We start from the raw sequence: 17,099 nt of genomic DNA on the forward strand, positions 1-17,099 counted from the left end.
GGGGAGCTTTCAAAGCACTGGAGCCTCAGTCTCTGAGGTTGTGTACATTTGGTATGGGGTATGGCCTGGACTTTGGTGTTTTGTAAGCTCCCAAGTAATTCTAATGTGCAACCAAGGTTGAAAATCTATACAGTAGAAGTTATCAGTGCTTCACAGGTGCTAAGAGGACACAAAGAGATCACACAGGATCTGGTGGCTTAGGCACTGAGGGCTGGCAAGAGGGCTGGGCTGGGAGTATGGAGAGACTCCGGGGCCTGTGTGAGAGGAGACAGACTGGGTGTCCCAGGCCAGGTGGAAGGAGCGGTGGGAGGGACTGTTGTGCTGGGGGTGGAGCCAGCTATTGGGTGGGCGCCCTCAGGGCCTGCTCATTGCCGGGTTCTGGTTCTGTCCTGTGCAGTAAAGCTCTGGTTTGGGTAACTTTGGATTTTCCCTTTGGAGCTTGGGACCAAGGAAAGCACAGAGCCTGGGGGAGTCAGAACTCTGAAGACTCCAGCCCCAGCTCATGGGCTCTCTACCTACTTTTCCAGCAGACAGTTCCCTCTTCCCTTGCCTGTCCCCCTACCCTAGACCCGGGAAAACATGAAAATGCTTCCAGAGGAGACTATGACCTAAGCTTATACACACTTTCTAAAATATTCAGTCCTGGGAGGGGCTGGTCTGGCAGTCCCAAGCCATACTTTGAACACAGCCTTGGGCCCCCTGGGTGAGAGGCATTTCCTATGCTCTGGTTGAAGGGGTAGGAGTCTTTGGGCAATGGGGATCTTGACTTAAAAAAAAAAAGTACAACGTGAGAGCTGCGAGTTAAGTTTTATTTGGGGCAAAATAAGGACTGCAGCCCCGGGGGGACAGCGTTTCAGATAACTCTGAGAAATTGCTCCAGATTATTGTTAAAGAAAACCAGATATCTCAAGGAATTTAGTGCTTTTCTATGTATGGGAAGATGCAAGAGTCTTGGCTCACTGAAATCATTCATTTGCTGTGCACCTCAGTTATCTGGGGCCAGTAGCCTGACACATCCTCGGTTTCCTCAGGGTTCACCACAGGGAGTGGCCGCAGTCTGATGGCTGCTAGGTGGCAGGTGTTCTTTTCAGCCCTGAGTTTCCTCAGCTCACGTTGGAGGGCTGCAGTCGTTGACAACTGTGACATCCTTTGTTTATTGATATGGCAGGAAATAGTTCATTTCTCAGGGAGACAGGAGGAGGAGGAAGTTGAATTTTGGCAGTGGCACCCACATGGACTGCTTTAATCCCACCAAAGGCCCGTCATGGCCCTCAGAATGAAATCAACAAGACCTTCAAATCCCAGCTCTGCCCACTAACTTCTCCAGCCCTCTGTGGCCTCCCCTTCTCCCAGTCATTCTGAAATTCACTAGGTCCTTGAACACAGTATTTTTCAAATGTAGGTAAAGAGCCACTAGGGGGTCTTAACATTAATTTATTGTAATGAGTTGAGAGTAGAAAAGGGTAAAAGGAAAAAGTAGGCAGAACTAGAACGGAGTAGAAAACATTCATCACAAAGGTAGGTCAGACTTTTGTTCTGTTTGTGCACAAGGGAGCATGTGTGCAAAGTATAATGTACAGTGTTTCTTGCTGTAGAGCAGGTAAGAGTCTTTGCACATTGCAATCCCTTTTTGGGAGTAAGATTCTGTCTAGAAGGGCCTTCTTGGCAGGTCTTCCTTTGGACTGAATTATTCGCGTTCTGCAATTGCCGTAGCATGCTATACTTTTTGTGCACCGAGCACACTTTAAAAAAATGATTTATTCAGTTGCCTGTCTTCTGCGCTTGCTGCAGGCTCGATGAGGGCAGGGACCATGTTCACCTATCCTGGCCTCTGTCATTAGAGAAAGCACTTGTGTTGAGTGGCTGAGTGATAAACCCGGGTTCAGTTTCCAGCTGTTTGTGTTCTTAGACAAGGTCTCTTTTTATTTTTTCTGATTTTTTTGTCTGATTTATATACAGAAAACTTGAAAGAATAGAATAATGAACACCCTATATATCCTCCACTTAGATGGACAGTATTAACATTTTTCCATATTAGCTTTCTATCTATATGCTTTTTTTCTGAATTATTTGAAAGTAAGCTCAGATATAACCTTCACCCTAAATACTATGGCATGTGTCTCCTAAGAGTAAGGTCATTCTCCTACATAATCGCAACAATATTAACATACCTAAGAAAAATAATTTAATTCCATAATACCATCTAAAATGGACTCTGTATTTAGATTTTCCCTAGTTGCCCCAAGAATGTGTTTTATAGTTAGATTATTTCAAATCAGAAAAAAAAATCAAGGGTCACATTACATTTGGCTTTATATCTCTTTAGTTTCTTTTAATCTAGAATAGTTCCACTTTTTTTTTTTTTTAATGACAGTGACTTTTGGAGGAGTCAAGAAGAGTTATCCTTTATAATTTTCTACAAAATTGATTCCCTTGTTTTACTCCGGTGGTATTTAGCTTCCTTCTCGCCCCCCTGTATTTTCTTTTAACTGAAAAGAGGTTTAGAGGCTTGATGACACACACCGGTGAATACCTCACAGGTGATGTCTCCTTCATACTGCTATCACCTCAAGAGGCACACGATGTCAGATTATTCCACCCCAAGTAGTGCTGTTTGTTCACTTGTTTAAGGTAGTGACTGCTAGATTTCTCCTATGTAAAGATATGTTTTCCTTTTGCAGTTAGTAATTTGTGAGGACGATAAACTCCAGCACCATGTGAAGAATCTGTTCCTTTACAGCCTAATGTTTTTAGTAATCATCCATGATCCTTTAGCAACCATCCACATGATAGTTTGGGCATGTTCTTAACCTGAAACTCAGTTTTTTCATCTGCAGCCTGGGTATAATAATGCCCATGATTTGGATTTGATGTGTAAGAAAGTATGACGATGCTGTCACGGTCTGCCATAACTTCTCCCTTCTTCTGAGAACATCTTTTAGAAAGGTGTTCTAAAGGTGTTCACTTCCTTTTAGAAAGTTTGTATGCTGCTCCAGATAAGTGGTCCAAATCGCCGGCTTCTTAGATGATCCTACCTGCCTGGCCTCTGTGGGGCACAGCTGAGTCATCTTCTTTGGCCAGAGTGGAATGAGCTTTTGACCAGAGCTGAGCCAATCAGAATGCTTCCCTGGGAAATTTCCAACCAAGTAGGGGTGGGAATAGGGTGAAGAAGATATTCTTTTTCCCTCAGGTGGCTAAATGTGAGGATGTGAGTCTGGAAGTTGACTGTGTCCCCTGCCGCCTGGAGGATGATAGCCTATGGGGTGGAGGGGATCAAAACCATCTGTCTGAGATCAGGGCAGAGGGGGTCTCCCTGGCCTGGCTCCAGGCCTCCCCAGCTGTACTCTGCCCTGCCCCAGCTAAGCCAATAAAGACCCTGTCTTGCCTGAGCGCTTACAAATCTGGGGCTGAACCTTAGGACAGATAGAATCCTGACTAGTAAAAGGGCCTTTGCTATGCCTCTCCCATGATAGGTGATTCAATAAATTAGTGGTTCATCAGCTCTCATCCCTTCCTGTTGTCTTTGAATATGTGCTGGCCCTAGTGAAGAGGTGTGAGGAGGTGGCAGACATGGTCCTGGCTTTTTAAAATCTTAGGAGTTACAAATGCGTTTCCTTGGTGGGCGTAGACTCAAAGCAAGGTGGGGCTGGTGACTTATCCGGCTCCAAGTGTGGCCGCTCTTGCCACTCGAACCGGCCCCCCAGCCCCACCCCCAGGGCCAGGAGCCAGAGTGCCTGTCTTGGAAGAGCCTAAGTTTAAAAGTTTAAAACCAGCCCACGTGGTGAGAGGTGCAGTCAGCCTTAAGACGCGAGGGCAGAGAAGAGCGGAGGAATGTGAGGGCCAGGGGCGGAGGGGGGTGGGGGGCTGAAGGCGATCAGAACGCATGCGCAGGGCAAGGGCGAGGGAGGGCCTGGGAGTGGGGGAGGGGGGTGAGCGAGGGTCTTGGGGAAGGGGAGCGAACTGGCAGGGCCTTGGGTAGTCAGGAAACTCTGGCTTCTTCCAGGCTCGCGGTCCAGGCTGCTGTTTGTGTAGCGCTGCCTCTCTGCGGAGTCCACAGCGAAGTGTCTTCCAGGCACTTCCAGCCATCTCACGGGGGGAGTTACTATTATCATTCCCGTTTCACAGATGAGAAAACTGATACCCAGGAAGGAGAAGTAACTCACCCAAGGTCATCCTGCTGGTGATGGAAGAGCTGGAATCCGAATTCAGATCCGCGGACTTAAGGTTGCTCCAGCCCCCACTCTGTTCCGGGACTGCGGACCACCCCGGAGGCCAGGTTTCCCCAGCCGAGGGCCAGGTGAGCGGCGGGCGGCGGCGGGCCGAGAGGTGAGAACCCCCGCCCTCCCCTGCAGGGCCCCGAGGGCTCGGTGGGCTCTGCTGGGAGACGGAGCAGACCCTCGCCCGGCCTCGGGGGCCAACGGAAGGTCCGGACCGCGGGCCGCCTGGAGGGAAGCCCCGCCCGGGAGACTGGGAGACTGGGAGACCCCAACGGTGCCTCGGCAGAGGGACGGGAAACAGTGGGGTGGGGGGCGGTGGCGAGCGGAGGTGGAGTCACGGGTTGGGAGGGGGAGGGCGAGGAAGAGGAAGAGGCCCCCCAAACCCCAAACATTACCGGCCGGCTGTTGGGACCCGCGGGGCTGGATCTGGGGGCTGATGGCCAGGTCAGCACCCATCTTTGGGTCTGGAAAATGTCACTGGGGCTTTGGGGCCATGGAAGGGTGGAGGGTGGTCAGCAGGAAGGAACCTCTGGCGGAACCTAAGCTAGTCTGCATTCCAAGTAGCCTCAAATTACTGGCGGGAAAAGTGGGGAGTGAGGCTCCTCGCGGCCCAGATGGTTCCCTCCTGGTCTCTTCCCGGTCCAGCCTGAGATGCGCTCTATGTTGCTCCTCTCGTTCTTCGCCCTGTGTAGTCCTCATCTGTCCCTGGCATGCGCAGGGCCTGGGCCGGTGACAGGGCTGCCCTCGGGCTGGGCGCGATGGCTCAGGGAGACCCTGCCAGCGGGAACCCGGGCCCCACGGAGCACGCAGCTCTTCTACTTTACAGTGCCATAGGTCCTTTTCAAAATAATAATGAAAACAATTGGTGAGAGTAGATGGCAGTAGTTTTGCTTTGTTTTGAATGCCCTTGGCAAAGTAAAAAGTTGGTAGTTTTCTGTTCCCCCCATTCTCTCTCCCTGACCTCCACTTTTGGGAATCCCGAACTGAACTGCTGGCCAGTGGCGACTAGTGAAGAGGTGAGGAGGGAGGGGCAGCTGTGCAGGACTGTGGTCCCTGCCTCCACTCTGACTGAGCCTGGGATCCTGGACCAGTCCATTCTTCTTTCCAGCTGTTTCCCTATCAGTACAAAGGGTTCTCCAAATCCCCCTTTACATGAACATGTCTATGGTCCTTTGAGTCTAGCTCATATCAGTGTGTCCCCCAATTGTATATCCCTGGTGCACAGTCGTCCAGAACCAGCACTGAGGGCTGCTCCATGCAGGACGCTGGCCTATCCCCGGAGAAAGGCCCACAAGGTCCCCCTCACTGGAGAGCAGCCTGGGGTGGGCAAGGGGACAGACAGCTAGGAGGTGGCTCCTGGCCTCTCAGTCACCCCGGGGGGGCAGAGGGGGGAGGGAAAGCGCTGTCCCGCGTGACAAGTTTATGTGTCTCTTCTCCCCAGTAGTTACCAAGAGCCTGCGAGTTCCTGTCTTTTTTCATCCCTGATTCTCCCCATTGGCCTAAGCTGGGCATGGGGCGCCCAGTAAGTACACAGTGCACTTTTGTGGAATGAATGGTTAATGGCTGGTGGCTGGGAGGGTCCATGGAGTGGACAGGACCAAGGTGAGCTTTGCAGAAGATTTGGGATTTAAAAGGTCTAGAGGTGAAGTGAGGGCACCGCACCCCCCTCCCCTGGAAAAGGCTGGAGGTGCTTGGGGTGACTGTGGTGTTCTGGGAATGAAGGGAGACATGGCGGGTGTGGAGGCAGGAGGCTGGGTGCGTGGGAAACTTTATGAAAGAAAAGCTGAGCAGGTGAGGAATGCTGAGGAGGTGGAAGTGTGGGAGAAATGGAGAAGCCGGCAGGAGCTCCAGGCTAGAGCGTGGGGAAAGGAGAGGGTGACTAAAATAGGAAAGACACCGAGCTCAGCTTTAGACACGTTGAGGTTCATTGTGGGGGCGGGGGGGCAGGAAGGGGCTCAGACCATCAACGGAAAATGTCCAGGGTTCTCTATTCCATCCAGAGGATGGGGGTCAAGATGCCGCCATGACTCCTACCTGGAGAGCTTTAGAGCCAGGACTCAAGGCTCTCTGGTCTTCATCCTCTTAGAGGACACCGAGGCCCTGAAGTTCAGGTGACTCATCAGTACTGGCCAGAGGGTGGAGGGAAGACCGAAAGGGAAGCTTTGCAGAGACGGCAGGATAAATTTTTCAGGGGGGAAGACCTGAAAAAAAGAAAATAATGAACAACAGAAAGAGGAGAGAGTGCTTTAGAAAGTTTCCAAGCACTCTGACAGCAGTCGGAGGTTAACAGTTGTTAACCCTTTTATAGACAGCAGATTTCCTCTGCCCTCTACCATCAGGCTTGTTCTGCAGTGGTGATCAGCAGATCTCAAAGCCTCAGACACTCCTTTCCCCCGGCTGCAGTGAGAGGGGCATCCGCATGGGGAGCGTGGAGGGGCCCCAGCGTGTGGGCACACACAGGGGCGGAGAGGAGAGGGAAACCCTTCACTCCGAGGGCCTTGTCTTGCGCACAGCAGTGCGCAGCTGCGAAGCTTGGTGCTGCCAGGCAGTCTGCTTAGGCAGGAGCCTCCAGGCCTGGCTCTGGGCATGACTTGGAAAGAAGGGCTGTTGTCTTGGGGTGTCCTCCACCTCCCATGTCCTGTCTCTCACCCCCTGATGTCACCATTCTGCACCGCCGTGTGGCCAGGGTCATTGGGGGCCACCTGGACAGGGCCCGCCCTGCCTGCCACACCCAGGCTTCCAACCGCCCCTCTCCTTCCCCTGCCAGCCTGGAGAGGAAAGCAGACTAGTTGAATACATTTGCCCTTGGGTGGTGGATGTGAATTTCCCTCAGGAATGCTTGCATTTTAGGAGAAGTTGGTGGCCCCTCACCCTCCAACTTTAACCAAACGCCTGGGCCCTAAGCACTGTGCTTGACACGTCGTTGGCAGCATTTCACTTGGCCCTGGCAAGGACCTTACTAGGCAGGTGTTATTTCCTCTTTTTTCCAAATGGGGACCCAAGGTCCTGAGAGTTTTAGCCAGTTCCCCGAGGTTACCCAGCCAGCAAGTGATAAAGCTGGGACACAGTCACGGGCGTCCAGAACCAAATCCAGCTGTCGGCACTTAGCTTCCACATCACAGGTGCTCCTTCCAAGAAGACATCCTTAATGACAGCTGGTGGTGATGGAGAAGTTATGAGGGATCCTTAACTGAGGGTCTTGACCTCCAGGCCTAGAGGGTACCTAGGGCTTCAGGAGGGTCTGTGAAACTCTAAAACTATTTTTAAAACTTTCTGTGTGCATATTTTCTGCTCATTTTTCAGCAGAGGGCTCCTCCAGGCCAGGTGGACCCCTGTCCGTCTATACCCCAGGTCCTGAGAAAAGGCCAGTCACTGAGCAAAGGCACTTCAGGCCCTGGTTTTAATCTCTGCCCTGGTCCTCACTCTGAAATCTCAAAAGGCACATAGTAGCTGACAGCTGACTGGAGAGGTTCTTCTGTGGCCAGTGGGTGGGTGTCAACAGAACTGAGAGGTTAGAACTTTAGAGCTGGGAGAGGTGGACATTTTACAGAGGTGGAAATTGAGGCTCAAAGAAGGGACCCCACACGCTCAAGATTGCCCAGTGAATTAGTGGAAGAAAATGTTTTATGCATTGTTTAGGCCTACTGAAGAGGTCTGTAAGGCTGTAAGTTTAATCAAGGCAAAGAAATCAACATTTCTCGAGCCTCACATGTGCTAACATGTCCACGGGCATCATCTCCTTCACCCCGTGCTGCGTGAGGACCCCCCCTTCATTGTTCCCCTCCACAGGTGATGCTGACATTAGAGGACAAAGACATGAAGGGGTTCACCTGGGCCATAGCCCCTGCCTTGACCTCCCTGGGCTACCTGCTTATACTGCTGGTCTCCATCTTCCCCTTCTGGGTTCGTCTGGTGAACGAGGAGTCCCAGGAAGTGTTTTTCAGTGGCCTCTTTGAGAACTGCTTCCATATCAAGTGCTGGAAGCCACGACCCTTACCCGGTATGGGGGAAATGGAGGCGGGGATGGGGGCTTGGGAGACGGGACCAGCGTGGGCATTGGGGGGTGACAGAGGACTGGTGGGGGCAGCTAGGACAGAACTGAATTCGCCCCTGCCTTCTCCTCACTAGAGTCCATTAGCGCCACCCCCCCCCGCCCCCCGCTAGTTGTGATGCCCACTGTTACCTCCTGGGATTGCCAGACATCCCCTGTGGGGGCAGTACTGCCCTTGCTAGAGAACCACTGGTTTAATCCCAGGGTAGGTTCTAGGATATCTGGGTCTTCAACACCTTTGTCTCTTTGTCCCTCCCCCAGCCGCTCACCTCTGCACGCTCAGGAGGTCATACAGACTCACCTTAACAAGGTCTGAATCATGCCAACAGTAGGAGAATGAATTCCCCTCGATCCTCGGTCTGTTTCACTACTGCTGTTAACGTGGATAATTAAATAGGGGTGTGAGGGGCTCCCTTGCAGAGTTCAGAATATCCTGACCTCACAGAGTTCTGATTTTCCACCAGTGACTCTTTCAGTGTGACCAATGCGGATGCAGTTCTTCACATTTCCACATGCAACAAATTTTATCACGACAGTTTCATTTTATGTTGTTTATTAAAGCCACCGTTTTTTCCCAAACAATACATGATTTTCCCCTACGCTTTGATACAACCAGATTCATGTAACAGTATTTGTTAAGAATTGGTTAATAATTTCAGTGTCTGAAATTGCCCATCTAACTTTTTTTTCATGTCATGGGGAACAAGATGGTGGGCCCAGGGCATGCTTGGGGGCAAAGCAGTCGGGTCGGAGCCTTGGTCCCAGGCCACGCTTTGGGACCTGATGGTGACCTGGCTCCGGGGCCACCCCTGCCCGGGCTCTGCAGGGCTCTGCCCTCTGGGCCAGGGTGCCCGGTGCCAGCCCACTCTCCCTCCCTCCCCTGCAGTTTACATCATCGTGGGCCGTGTTTTCCTGCTGTCCGCCGTCATCTTGTCTTTCCTCACCACCGTCGTCATGGTGTCCTTTGCATCTCGGCTCTTTCCGAGGACCCGGAAACACAATCTCATGTCAGCCTTCATCAGCTTCCTCACAGGTGGGGAGCAGCAGGCGGGCCCCAGCCTTGCGGGTGGGGGATCTGGGGAGATGGCAGGAGATGGGGGGTGGGTGGTCTCTGGAGAGGGGATTTTTTAGGGCCCCTCTCCTCCACTGCCCTCTCAATGAAGTAGCCCACCCCAACCCGCCCCCTCAGGGTTTGTGATTCCCCCGCTTTGGGGCTCATCCTAACTGCACTCCCAGCGGACACAGTCCTCACAGCCTTGGCTTGGTGTCATCTGTCTGGGGGTCGTTTCCCCATAATCTCCATCCCAGCAACTGTCATAGAATCTGGTACAGGGTTATAATAGAATTGAAATATAGAATATAAATGAAATACAAATGTTTCTTGGATGAATGAATGGAAGAGATCATCTCTGCCCTCTGGAACCTTTTGACTTTAAAAGGCTGACCAAGGCCCTACCCTGGGAGGCTCCCATCAGATGGAGGAGGTGGAACGCTCACAGTGGGAAAATCAGGTTGAGTTTCGTCCAAAGCATCACACCCAGGGGGCCCCATCTGGAGTCAGCCAAGAGCACAGGCACAGAGGGTACCCGGGAAGGGGATTTCTGATCATGGGGCCCCTGGGAGGTGAGGCACATGGGCTTTGAGATGAGTTGGGAAGGAGGGCGAGACAGGCATGTGGGGTGGAGGTTATTGGCTCTGAAGGGGCAAGGGTGCGGGCAGGAGCCACAGGTGTAGGAAGGCTAGAGTGGAGGAGTGGAGGTGGGAGCCACGGGAGGAGAGCAAGGCTGCCGCCCTGTGACCCACAGGGGCCTGTGCCTTCCTGGCCTTGTTGCTGCATGCCCTGGAGATCCGGAGTCTGCGGATGAAGCCCAGCCCCCCGCAGTTCTTCGTGCAGTGGCCTTACTACGTCCTGGGCTTTAGCATCCTTCTGTTCCTAGTGGCTGGTGAGTGTCCCAGGGCTGGTGCCCTCTCCCTGCCCTCTGTCTGGATTCAGGAGCTGTGGACGCTCTAGAGCTGTGCTGTTCAAAACCGTAGTCACTTGTGGCTATTTAATTAAAATGAAATCAAGTTAGAAATTGAGTTCTTCAGTCACGCCAGCCACATTTCACATGTTCAAAAACCACATTATTATGTGCCTAGTGGCTTCCACATTGGACGGTGCGGATGCAGAAGTTTCTACTGGACAGCACTGCTTTAGGGCCTCAGCCCTGTCCCCCACCCTCGTCCTCCCCATTCTTATGCTCCTTGACTTTAGAACCAAACTTGCACACTTTCATACTCTCCCTTACCACCATCCCGGTTCCTAAGGCTTTCTATTCCTGTCTCTTTATCTTGAAATCTGTGATCTTATTCCTCACTCAGTCACTTTTTCTTTACCAACCGTCATCATCGAAATTCTTAATCCCATCTAATTTTGTCCCTACTCGTAATCTTCTTCCCACTATTTTAACCTGACCCATGATCAGAACCTATTTTAACTTGATTTTATTATACATTGAATATATAACAAAGAATGTTTACAGTATATCTGTAAGATACAAGTAATTGTAAATAAACTGTACACCCATATTTCCACCATATAGCTTGAGAACTAGCCACGTTTTGTCGAATCCATTGTTTATAAGTTACACCCTTATTTTATGTACCACTGAGAAAGAAAAATTGATACCATGTATAATTCTAAGGTGCTAGAGCTTGTAAGGTACATCCTCATTTCAGAGATTTTAAAATGTGAAAAAAAAATGGGTTTGTCAAAATTAACGAAACATGTTAGAACATTAAGTATTCAGTATCTTTGAAGTCTTCCCCCCTCTACCATGTGGCTGTTCCTGGTCACTTCCTCTTCTCTCCCCTCTGGATTCAATTCTTCAGAAATTTATGCCAATCATGTTTACTACACATATATATCCTTAAACAAGGTACTATTTAGTTTTGCATGCTTTAAAACTTAATATGAATATAATCAAACTGTGTTTTTCCTTCTGGAGTTTGCTATGTTTGATCAGCATAATCTTGAGATTCCTCCATATTAATATGAGGAACTAAGCTTCATTCATTTTTACCACCTTGATTATTTAATTGTATAACTAAGCTTTCCTGTAGAAGCATGGCATTTCTCTATGGGAGAATTTTAAGTTTATGACTGAGTTTCTTTCATGATTATAGGACTATTCAGATATTTTATTTCTTCTTGAGTCAGTTTTGGTAATTTATATATTTCTCTAAGTTTATACATTTTATCTAAGTTTTAAATTTTATTGACATAAAATTACTCAATGTTTTCTGTTTTAACTTTTAATTTGTGCTGCATCTGTAGTTATGTACTTTAAAAAAAATTTTTTTTGGCTGCGTTGCATCTTCATTGCTGCGCGCGGGCTTTCTCTAGTTGTGGTGAGAGGGGGCTACTCTTCGTTGTGGTGCGTGGGCTTCTCATTGCGGTGGCTTCTCTTGTTGTGGAGCATGGGGTCTAGGTGCGCGAGCTTCAGTAGTTGCAGCACGGGGGCTTCAGTAGTTGGGGCTTGCAGACTTTAGTGCGCAGGCTCAGTAGTTGTGGCGCATGGGCTTAGTTGCTCGGTGGCATGTGGGATCCTCCCGGACCAGGGATTGAACCGTGTCCCCTGCATTGGCAGGTGGATTCTTAACCACTGCACCACCAGGGAAGTCGCTGTAGTTATGTACTTTTTTCACACCTAATTTTCTCTTTTTTCATTACTATGTTTGTTAGAGGTTTATCAGGGTTTTTTTTAGTGTTTTCAAAAAACCAACTTCTTAGCTTTCTTGAAAACAAACCTTGTTTCTTTTCTATTTAATTACTTTTTGCTTCTTATTTTGAACTTCCCTCCCTACTACTTTTTTGTGTACTTATTCCGCTGTTCCTTTTTCAGCTTCCTAAATCAGGATCTAAGCTCATTGATTATTTCTTCTTTTCTAAGTAGGCATTTAAAGCTTCAGCTGCCCTCTAAGAATTGCATCTTTATTTGCAGCTCTCATTTTGTTGTGTAATATCTTTTGTTGTTGTTTGATTTCACATATTTTCTTGTTCCCCTTATGATTTTTTCTTTGATCCGTGAATTATTTAAAAATATACTTTTAAATTTCTAAGCATAGAATTTTTATTGTATCTTGGTGATAATGATTTTAACTTGGTTTCAATTTGATGAGAGATCATGGTTTATATAGTCCTAATATTTTCAGATTTATTGACTTGCTTTATAGCCTAGTCTGAGGTCCATTTTCATGTCTCATGGTGAATGCAACCTTTTATCTATAAACATTACATCAAGCTTTTTTATTATCTTGTTTAAACCTTGATTTAAAATTGCTATATTTTACTAGTGGATTGAACTTTTTATCATCATGCTGTGATACTTTTTATTTCTTATAATGCTTTTTGTTGTAAAGTCTGTTTTATCTGATATTACTATAACTACCTCTACATTCTTTAGGTTATTATTTGCCTGTTACGTCTTTTACTTTAAACCTGTCTCTGTCTTCACGTTTTGGATGTCTCTTATAGATAGCTTATGATTGGATTTTTTTCATCTAGTCTTATTATAACCTTTGTCTTTTATCTGGAGCATTTAGTTGATTTACATTTGTTGTGACTACTGATATATTTGTAGTTTTTCGACCACCTTAGTTTGTGCTTTCAGTTTTTTCTGCTCCCCACCCTCTACCTCACTTGCCTTGCTTTGGGTTGATTGAATTTTATGTATATAATTCTCATTACATTTCCTCCCTCGTTAGTTTGGAAATTATACGGTCTGTTTTCATTTGTGTCATAGTTACTCTTGACATTTTAACATGCTTCGTTAATCAGCATATTTATTCTCTTCATAAATAATTCAAGGCCCCTCCCCCCCAACTTATATGGTATTTTGTCCAGTGTTTTGGTTTCTTCTGTTTTTTAAAAAAATTCTATACATTATTATTATTATTATTTTATGCATTTAATACTTGTTTAAATTTACCCACATATTTACCAATTTAGCTGCTCATCAAACCTCAGACCTTCTATCTAAGATCATTATCCTGAAGTACATCCTTTATAATGATTTTTTTATAACTTTTTAGTTTATATTGGAGTATAGTTGATTAACAATGTTGTGTTTCAGGTGTACAGCAAAGTGATTCATTTATACATGTATCTATTCTTTTTCAAATTCTTTTCCCATTTAGGTTGTTACATAATATTGAGCAGAGTTCCCTGTGCTATACAGTAGGTCCTTGTTGGTTATCTATTTTAGATATAGCAGTGTGTACCTGTCAATCCTAAACTCCCTAACTATCCCTCCCTCAACCCTTCCCTCCTGGTAACCATAAGTTTGTTCTCTAAGTCTGTGAGTCTGTTTCTGTTTTGTAAATAAGTTCATTTATATCATTTTTTTAATAATGATAATGACTCTACTTTTGACAATTAATGTATTTTATTTATTTATTTATTTATTTAGGGCTGTGTTGGGTCTTCGTTTCTGTGAGAGGGCTTTATCTAGTTGCAGCAAGTGGGGGCCACTCTTCATTGGGATGTGTGGCCCTCTCACTACCACGGCCTCTCTTGTTGAGGAGCACAGGCTCCAGACGCGCAGGCTCAGTAGTTGCGGCTCACGGGCCTAGTTGCTCCGCGGCATGTGGGATCTTCCCAGACCAGGGCTCGAACCCGTGTCCCCTGCATTAGCAAGCAGATTCTCAACCACTGCGCCACCAGGGAAGCCCTCATTTTTTTTTTTTGCCTTTTTTTTTTTTTTGGTACGCAGGCCTCTCACTGCTGTGGCCTCTCCCGTTGCGGAGCACAGGCTCCGGACGTGCAGGCTCAGCGGCCATGGCTCACGGGCCCAGGCGCTCCGTGGCATGTGGGATCATCCCGGACCGGGGCACGAACCCGTGTCCCCTGCATTGGCAGGCGGACCCCCAACCACTGCGCCACCAGGGAAGCCCTTTTTTGCCTTTTTTAATGAGGGTCAGTTAGAGATACACTGTCTCATATTTTGTTTGTATGAAATTATCTTTCATTTTTGTTTATTAAAGTTAGTTTTGCTGAATATACATTTTGAAGTTAACAGTTATTCTCTCAGCATTCAAGATATTATTCTATTACTTTCCCACTTCTGTTCTTATTGTTGAGAAGTTGGCTCTCTTTAAAAATATCATTCTTTTTGAGGCAACTTTTTTTTCTCTGAGACTTTTTGGTATTTTGCAGGGTATGGATGTTTGTGTTATGATTTGATGTGTGAACTGAAGCTGAGGAGTGATATCTTTCAGCATTTGTAAAACATTTTTATCTCCTCCCCATTTTCTTTCCCTTTCTTTTTGTCCTTTGTGGAACTCCAGGAAGATTTCTGTTAGACCTTGTTACTCTATCCTGCATGTCTTAATTTCTCTTTCATATTTTCTGTCTTTGTCATTCTGGGCTGCATTGTGAATACCTTATATAGATGTATCTTCAAGTTTACCCATTCACTTTTTTAAAAAAGATTTATTTATTATTATCATTATTTTTTAAATGTATTTTTGGCTGCATTGGGCCTTAGTTGTGGCACGCGGGCTTCTCTCTAGTTGTGGCATGTGGGTTTTCTCTTCTCTAGTTGTGGTGCACAGGCTCCAGGGCGTGTGGGCTCTATAGTTGTAGTGCACCGGTTCCAGAGCCGTGGGCTCTGTGGTTTGCGGCACGCGGGCTCTAGTTGAGGCACGCGAGCTCAGTAGTTGTGGCATGCAGGCTTGGTTGCCCCACGGCATGTGGGATCTTAGTTCCCTGAGCGGGGATCAAACCCACGTCCCCTGCATTGCAAGGTGGATTGTTTACCACTGGACCACCAGGGAAGTCTCTACCCATTCACTTTTTAGCTGTGTCTGGTCTATTTAACCTAGCCATTAAATTTTTATTTCAGTTAATCTATTTTATAACTAGAAGTTGTATTTTCCTGTATATCTTGTTACTTTTATGCTTTTTTCCTCATATTCAAAATATGTTCTCTGAATATATTTTTATTATACATGTTAAACATACTTATTTTATATTCTGTGTCTTATAAGTTTAACAACTGAATTATTTGCTGCTGTTTCTACAGCTGTTTCTATAGGCTCTTGCTGTGGTACCTTGTTTCTTGGTATGGTCTGTGGATTTTGACTGTGAACTCATTTTCCTTGGAAAATTTTTTTGTTGTTGTTGTTGGAAATTATTTGAGGCCTATATTTAAAGTGTTTCCTCAAAAAAGGATTTGCATTTGCTTCTGCCTGGTGCTTGGGTGCAGAACTACCAAAATACTTAGGTATTGTTAGTTTAGCTGCAGACCCACATAAGAGCTAGCCTGTGTTTGTGAAATCTCAGTCAATGCAGGTAACTTTGCAGTTCCAGTTTCATGTGGCCAACTCTTATTAGATTTCCCCACTGTGAGCAGGACCTGGGCTTTCCTTTTATTTTTTCCGTGTCCTGAAAGGCCAGCAGAATGGAAACTCAGGGTCACCTGGGTTGAGCGCGTGTCTCCAAGGCGAAGGCTAATTGTGTGGTTGCTTTAACCCTTCAGATTCCTGTTATCACTATGGTTTTGGCATCTAAGAATGTCTTACTCTGATGTCAGCTTGATGATGCATTTATAAATAATAGGTTTTCGAAGAAATATTTAGAATTTTTGTTGTGTTTAGTGGGAGAGTAGCTAGTCTGCTATAAAGCTGAAAATAGTTGTCTTTTATCTTTGTCTTAGCCGTAATACAGCATTTATTATCCACTCAAGATATCTCTGTTTGTTCTTATGAACATTGATCCTCTTCTTCCTTTCTTTCACTTACTGAGGGTCTTGAGTGAGTTGGCCATGAAGAGGCCTGGGCTTTGTGTTTGACCTTCCTCTCTGAAACCTTGTTTTCTTACCTATTAATGGTTAGACAATTGCTAAGATGCTTTCCAGCACTGGCCACGGTTCCATGAGTTTATCCATCTATTTGTATGCCTTGTCCTTTTATTGGAGGGGAGAACTAGGAGGGCAGGTGCAGACCAGAGGGAGTCAGGTCAGAGGAGGGAGTTTCCGACCTCTAGGGCAGGCACTGAGCTTGACACTCTCTCTCACCTGACCCAAACTTTTGCTGTCACCCAGGTGCCATCTGCCTCGTTCAAGAAACAGCCTGCCTTAGCTGTCATTTGTTGCCCATTTCCCAGAGTACTGAGGAGACCCAAGAGATCTCGCACCTGGAAAACGTGGAGAGTTTGGGAGGAGAGCTGAGCTCCATACAGAGGGAGACGCTGCTGAAGGAGGAAACAGTTATCTAGACCAAGATAGTCTGTGCCCTGCCCTTCATCAAGCTGTGTGAGTGCACACGTGTCACTGTGTGTGGCTCCCCTGCCTCCACCAGTCTCTGCTACTTTTGATGAGGCTCTTGAGTGTCAAATCAACCCTCCACTTCCCCTACTCAAAGTGATTCTATCTTGCGTGTGTTTGAAATTTGTTAAAAGTTTTCTGAATTCTTCTGAGCTTTCTGAGTGATTTTTTTGGACAAGTGTTTTCAATAAAACGATGACTACTGTCTGTTAATCCATGCCTCAAAAAACAAACAGGGGACTTCCCTGGCAGTCCAGTGGTTAAGACTCTGAGCTTCCAGTGCAGGGGGCACAGGTTCGATCCCTGGTTGGGGAACTAAGATCCCACATGCCACACAGCATAGCCAAAAAACAAACAAATGAACAAACAAAACACAACAAAACACCAGCCTGCAGCCTAGAGGGCAGGAAGGGAGGGAGGAATATTAGGAAATGATCAAGTGACGTGAGTTTTGTAAAATAAGAACTGAACAAAGTATGACCACCCCACTGTTCCAGCCATGCTGATCTCCCAGTTGCGGCTTTC

At 47.1% G+C, this 17,099-nt stretch overlaps 1 protein-coding gene across 1 annotated transcript in view; it reads left to right on the forward strand.

Moving 5' to 3' along the window:
• The window catches only part of TMEM225B (transmembrane protein 225B), a gene marked incomplete at its 3' end in the record, with an annotated part of 19,538 nt that extends 3,013 nt beyond the window's left edge, over nucleotides 1–16,525 (forward strand). The window contains exons 2-7 of the mRNA XM_082857177.1: nucleotides 4,126–4,297; nucleotides 5,659–5,739; nucleotides 8,007–8,217; nucleotides 9,155–9,301; nucleotides 10,074–10,211; nucleotides 16,353–16,525. Coding sequence (XP_082713303.1) covers nucleotides 5,728–5,739; nucleotides 8,007–8,217; nucleotides 9,155–9,301; nucleotides 10,074–10,211; nucleotides 16,353–16,525 — 681 coding nt within the window. The 5' untranslated portion in view covers nucleotides 4,126–4,297; nucleotides 5,659–5,727. The remainder of the gene's footprint in view (nucleotides 1–4,125; nucleotides 4,298–5,658; nucleotides 5,740–8,006; nucleotides 8,218–9,154; nucleotides 9,302–10,073; nucleotides 10,212–16,352) is intronic.
• Nucleotides 16,526–17,099: the final 574 nt, after the last annotated feature.

Source organism: Leucopleurus acutus (assembly GCF_964270905.1).
Source record: "Leucopleurus acutus genome assembly, chromosome: 16".
NCBI classification, from domain to species: domain Eukaryota; kingdom Metazoa; phylum Chordata; class Mammalia; order Artiodactyla; family Delphinidae; genus Leucopleurus; species Leucopleurus acutus.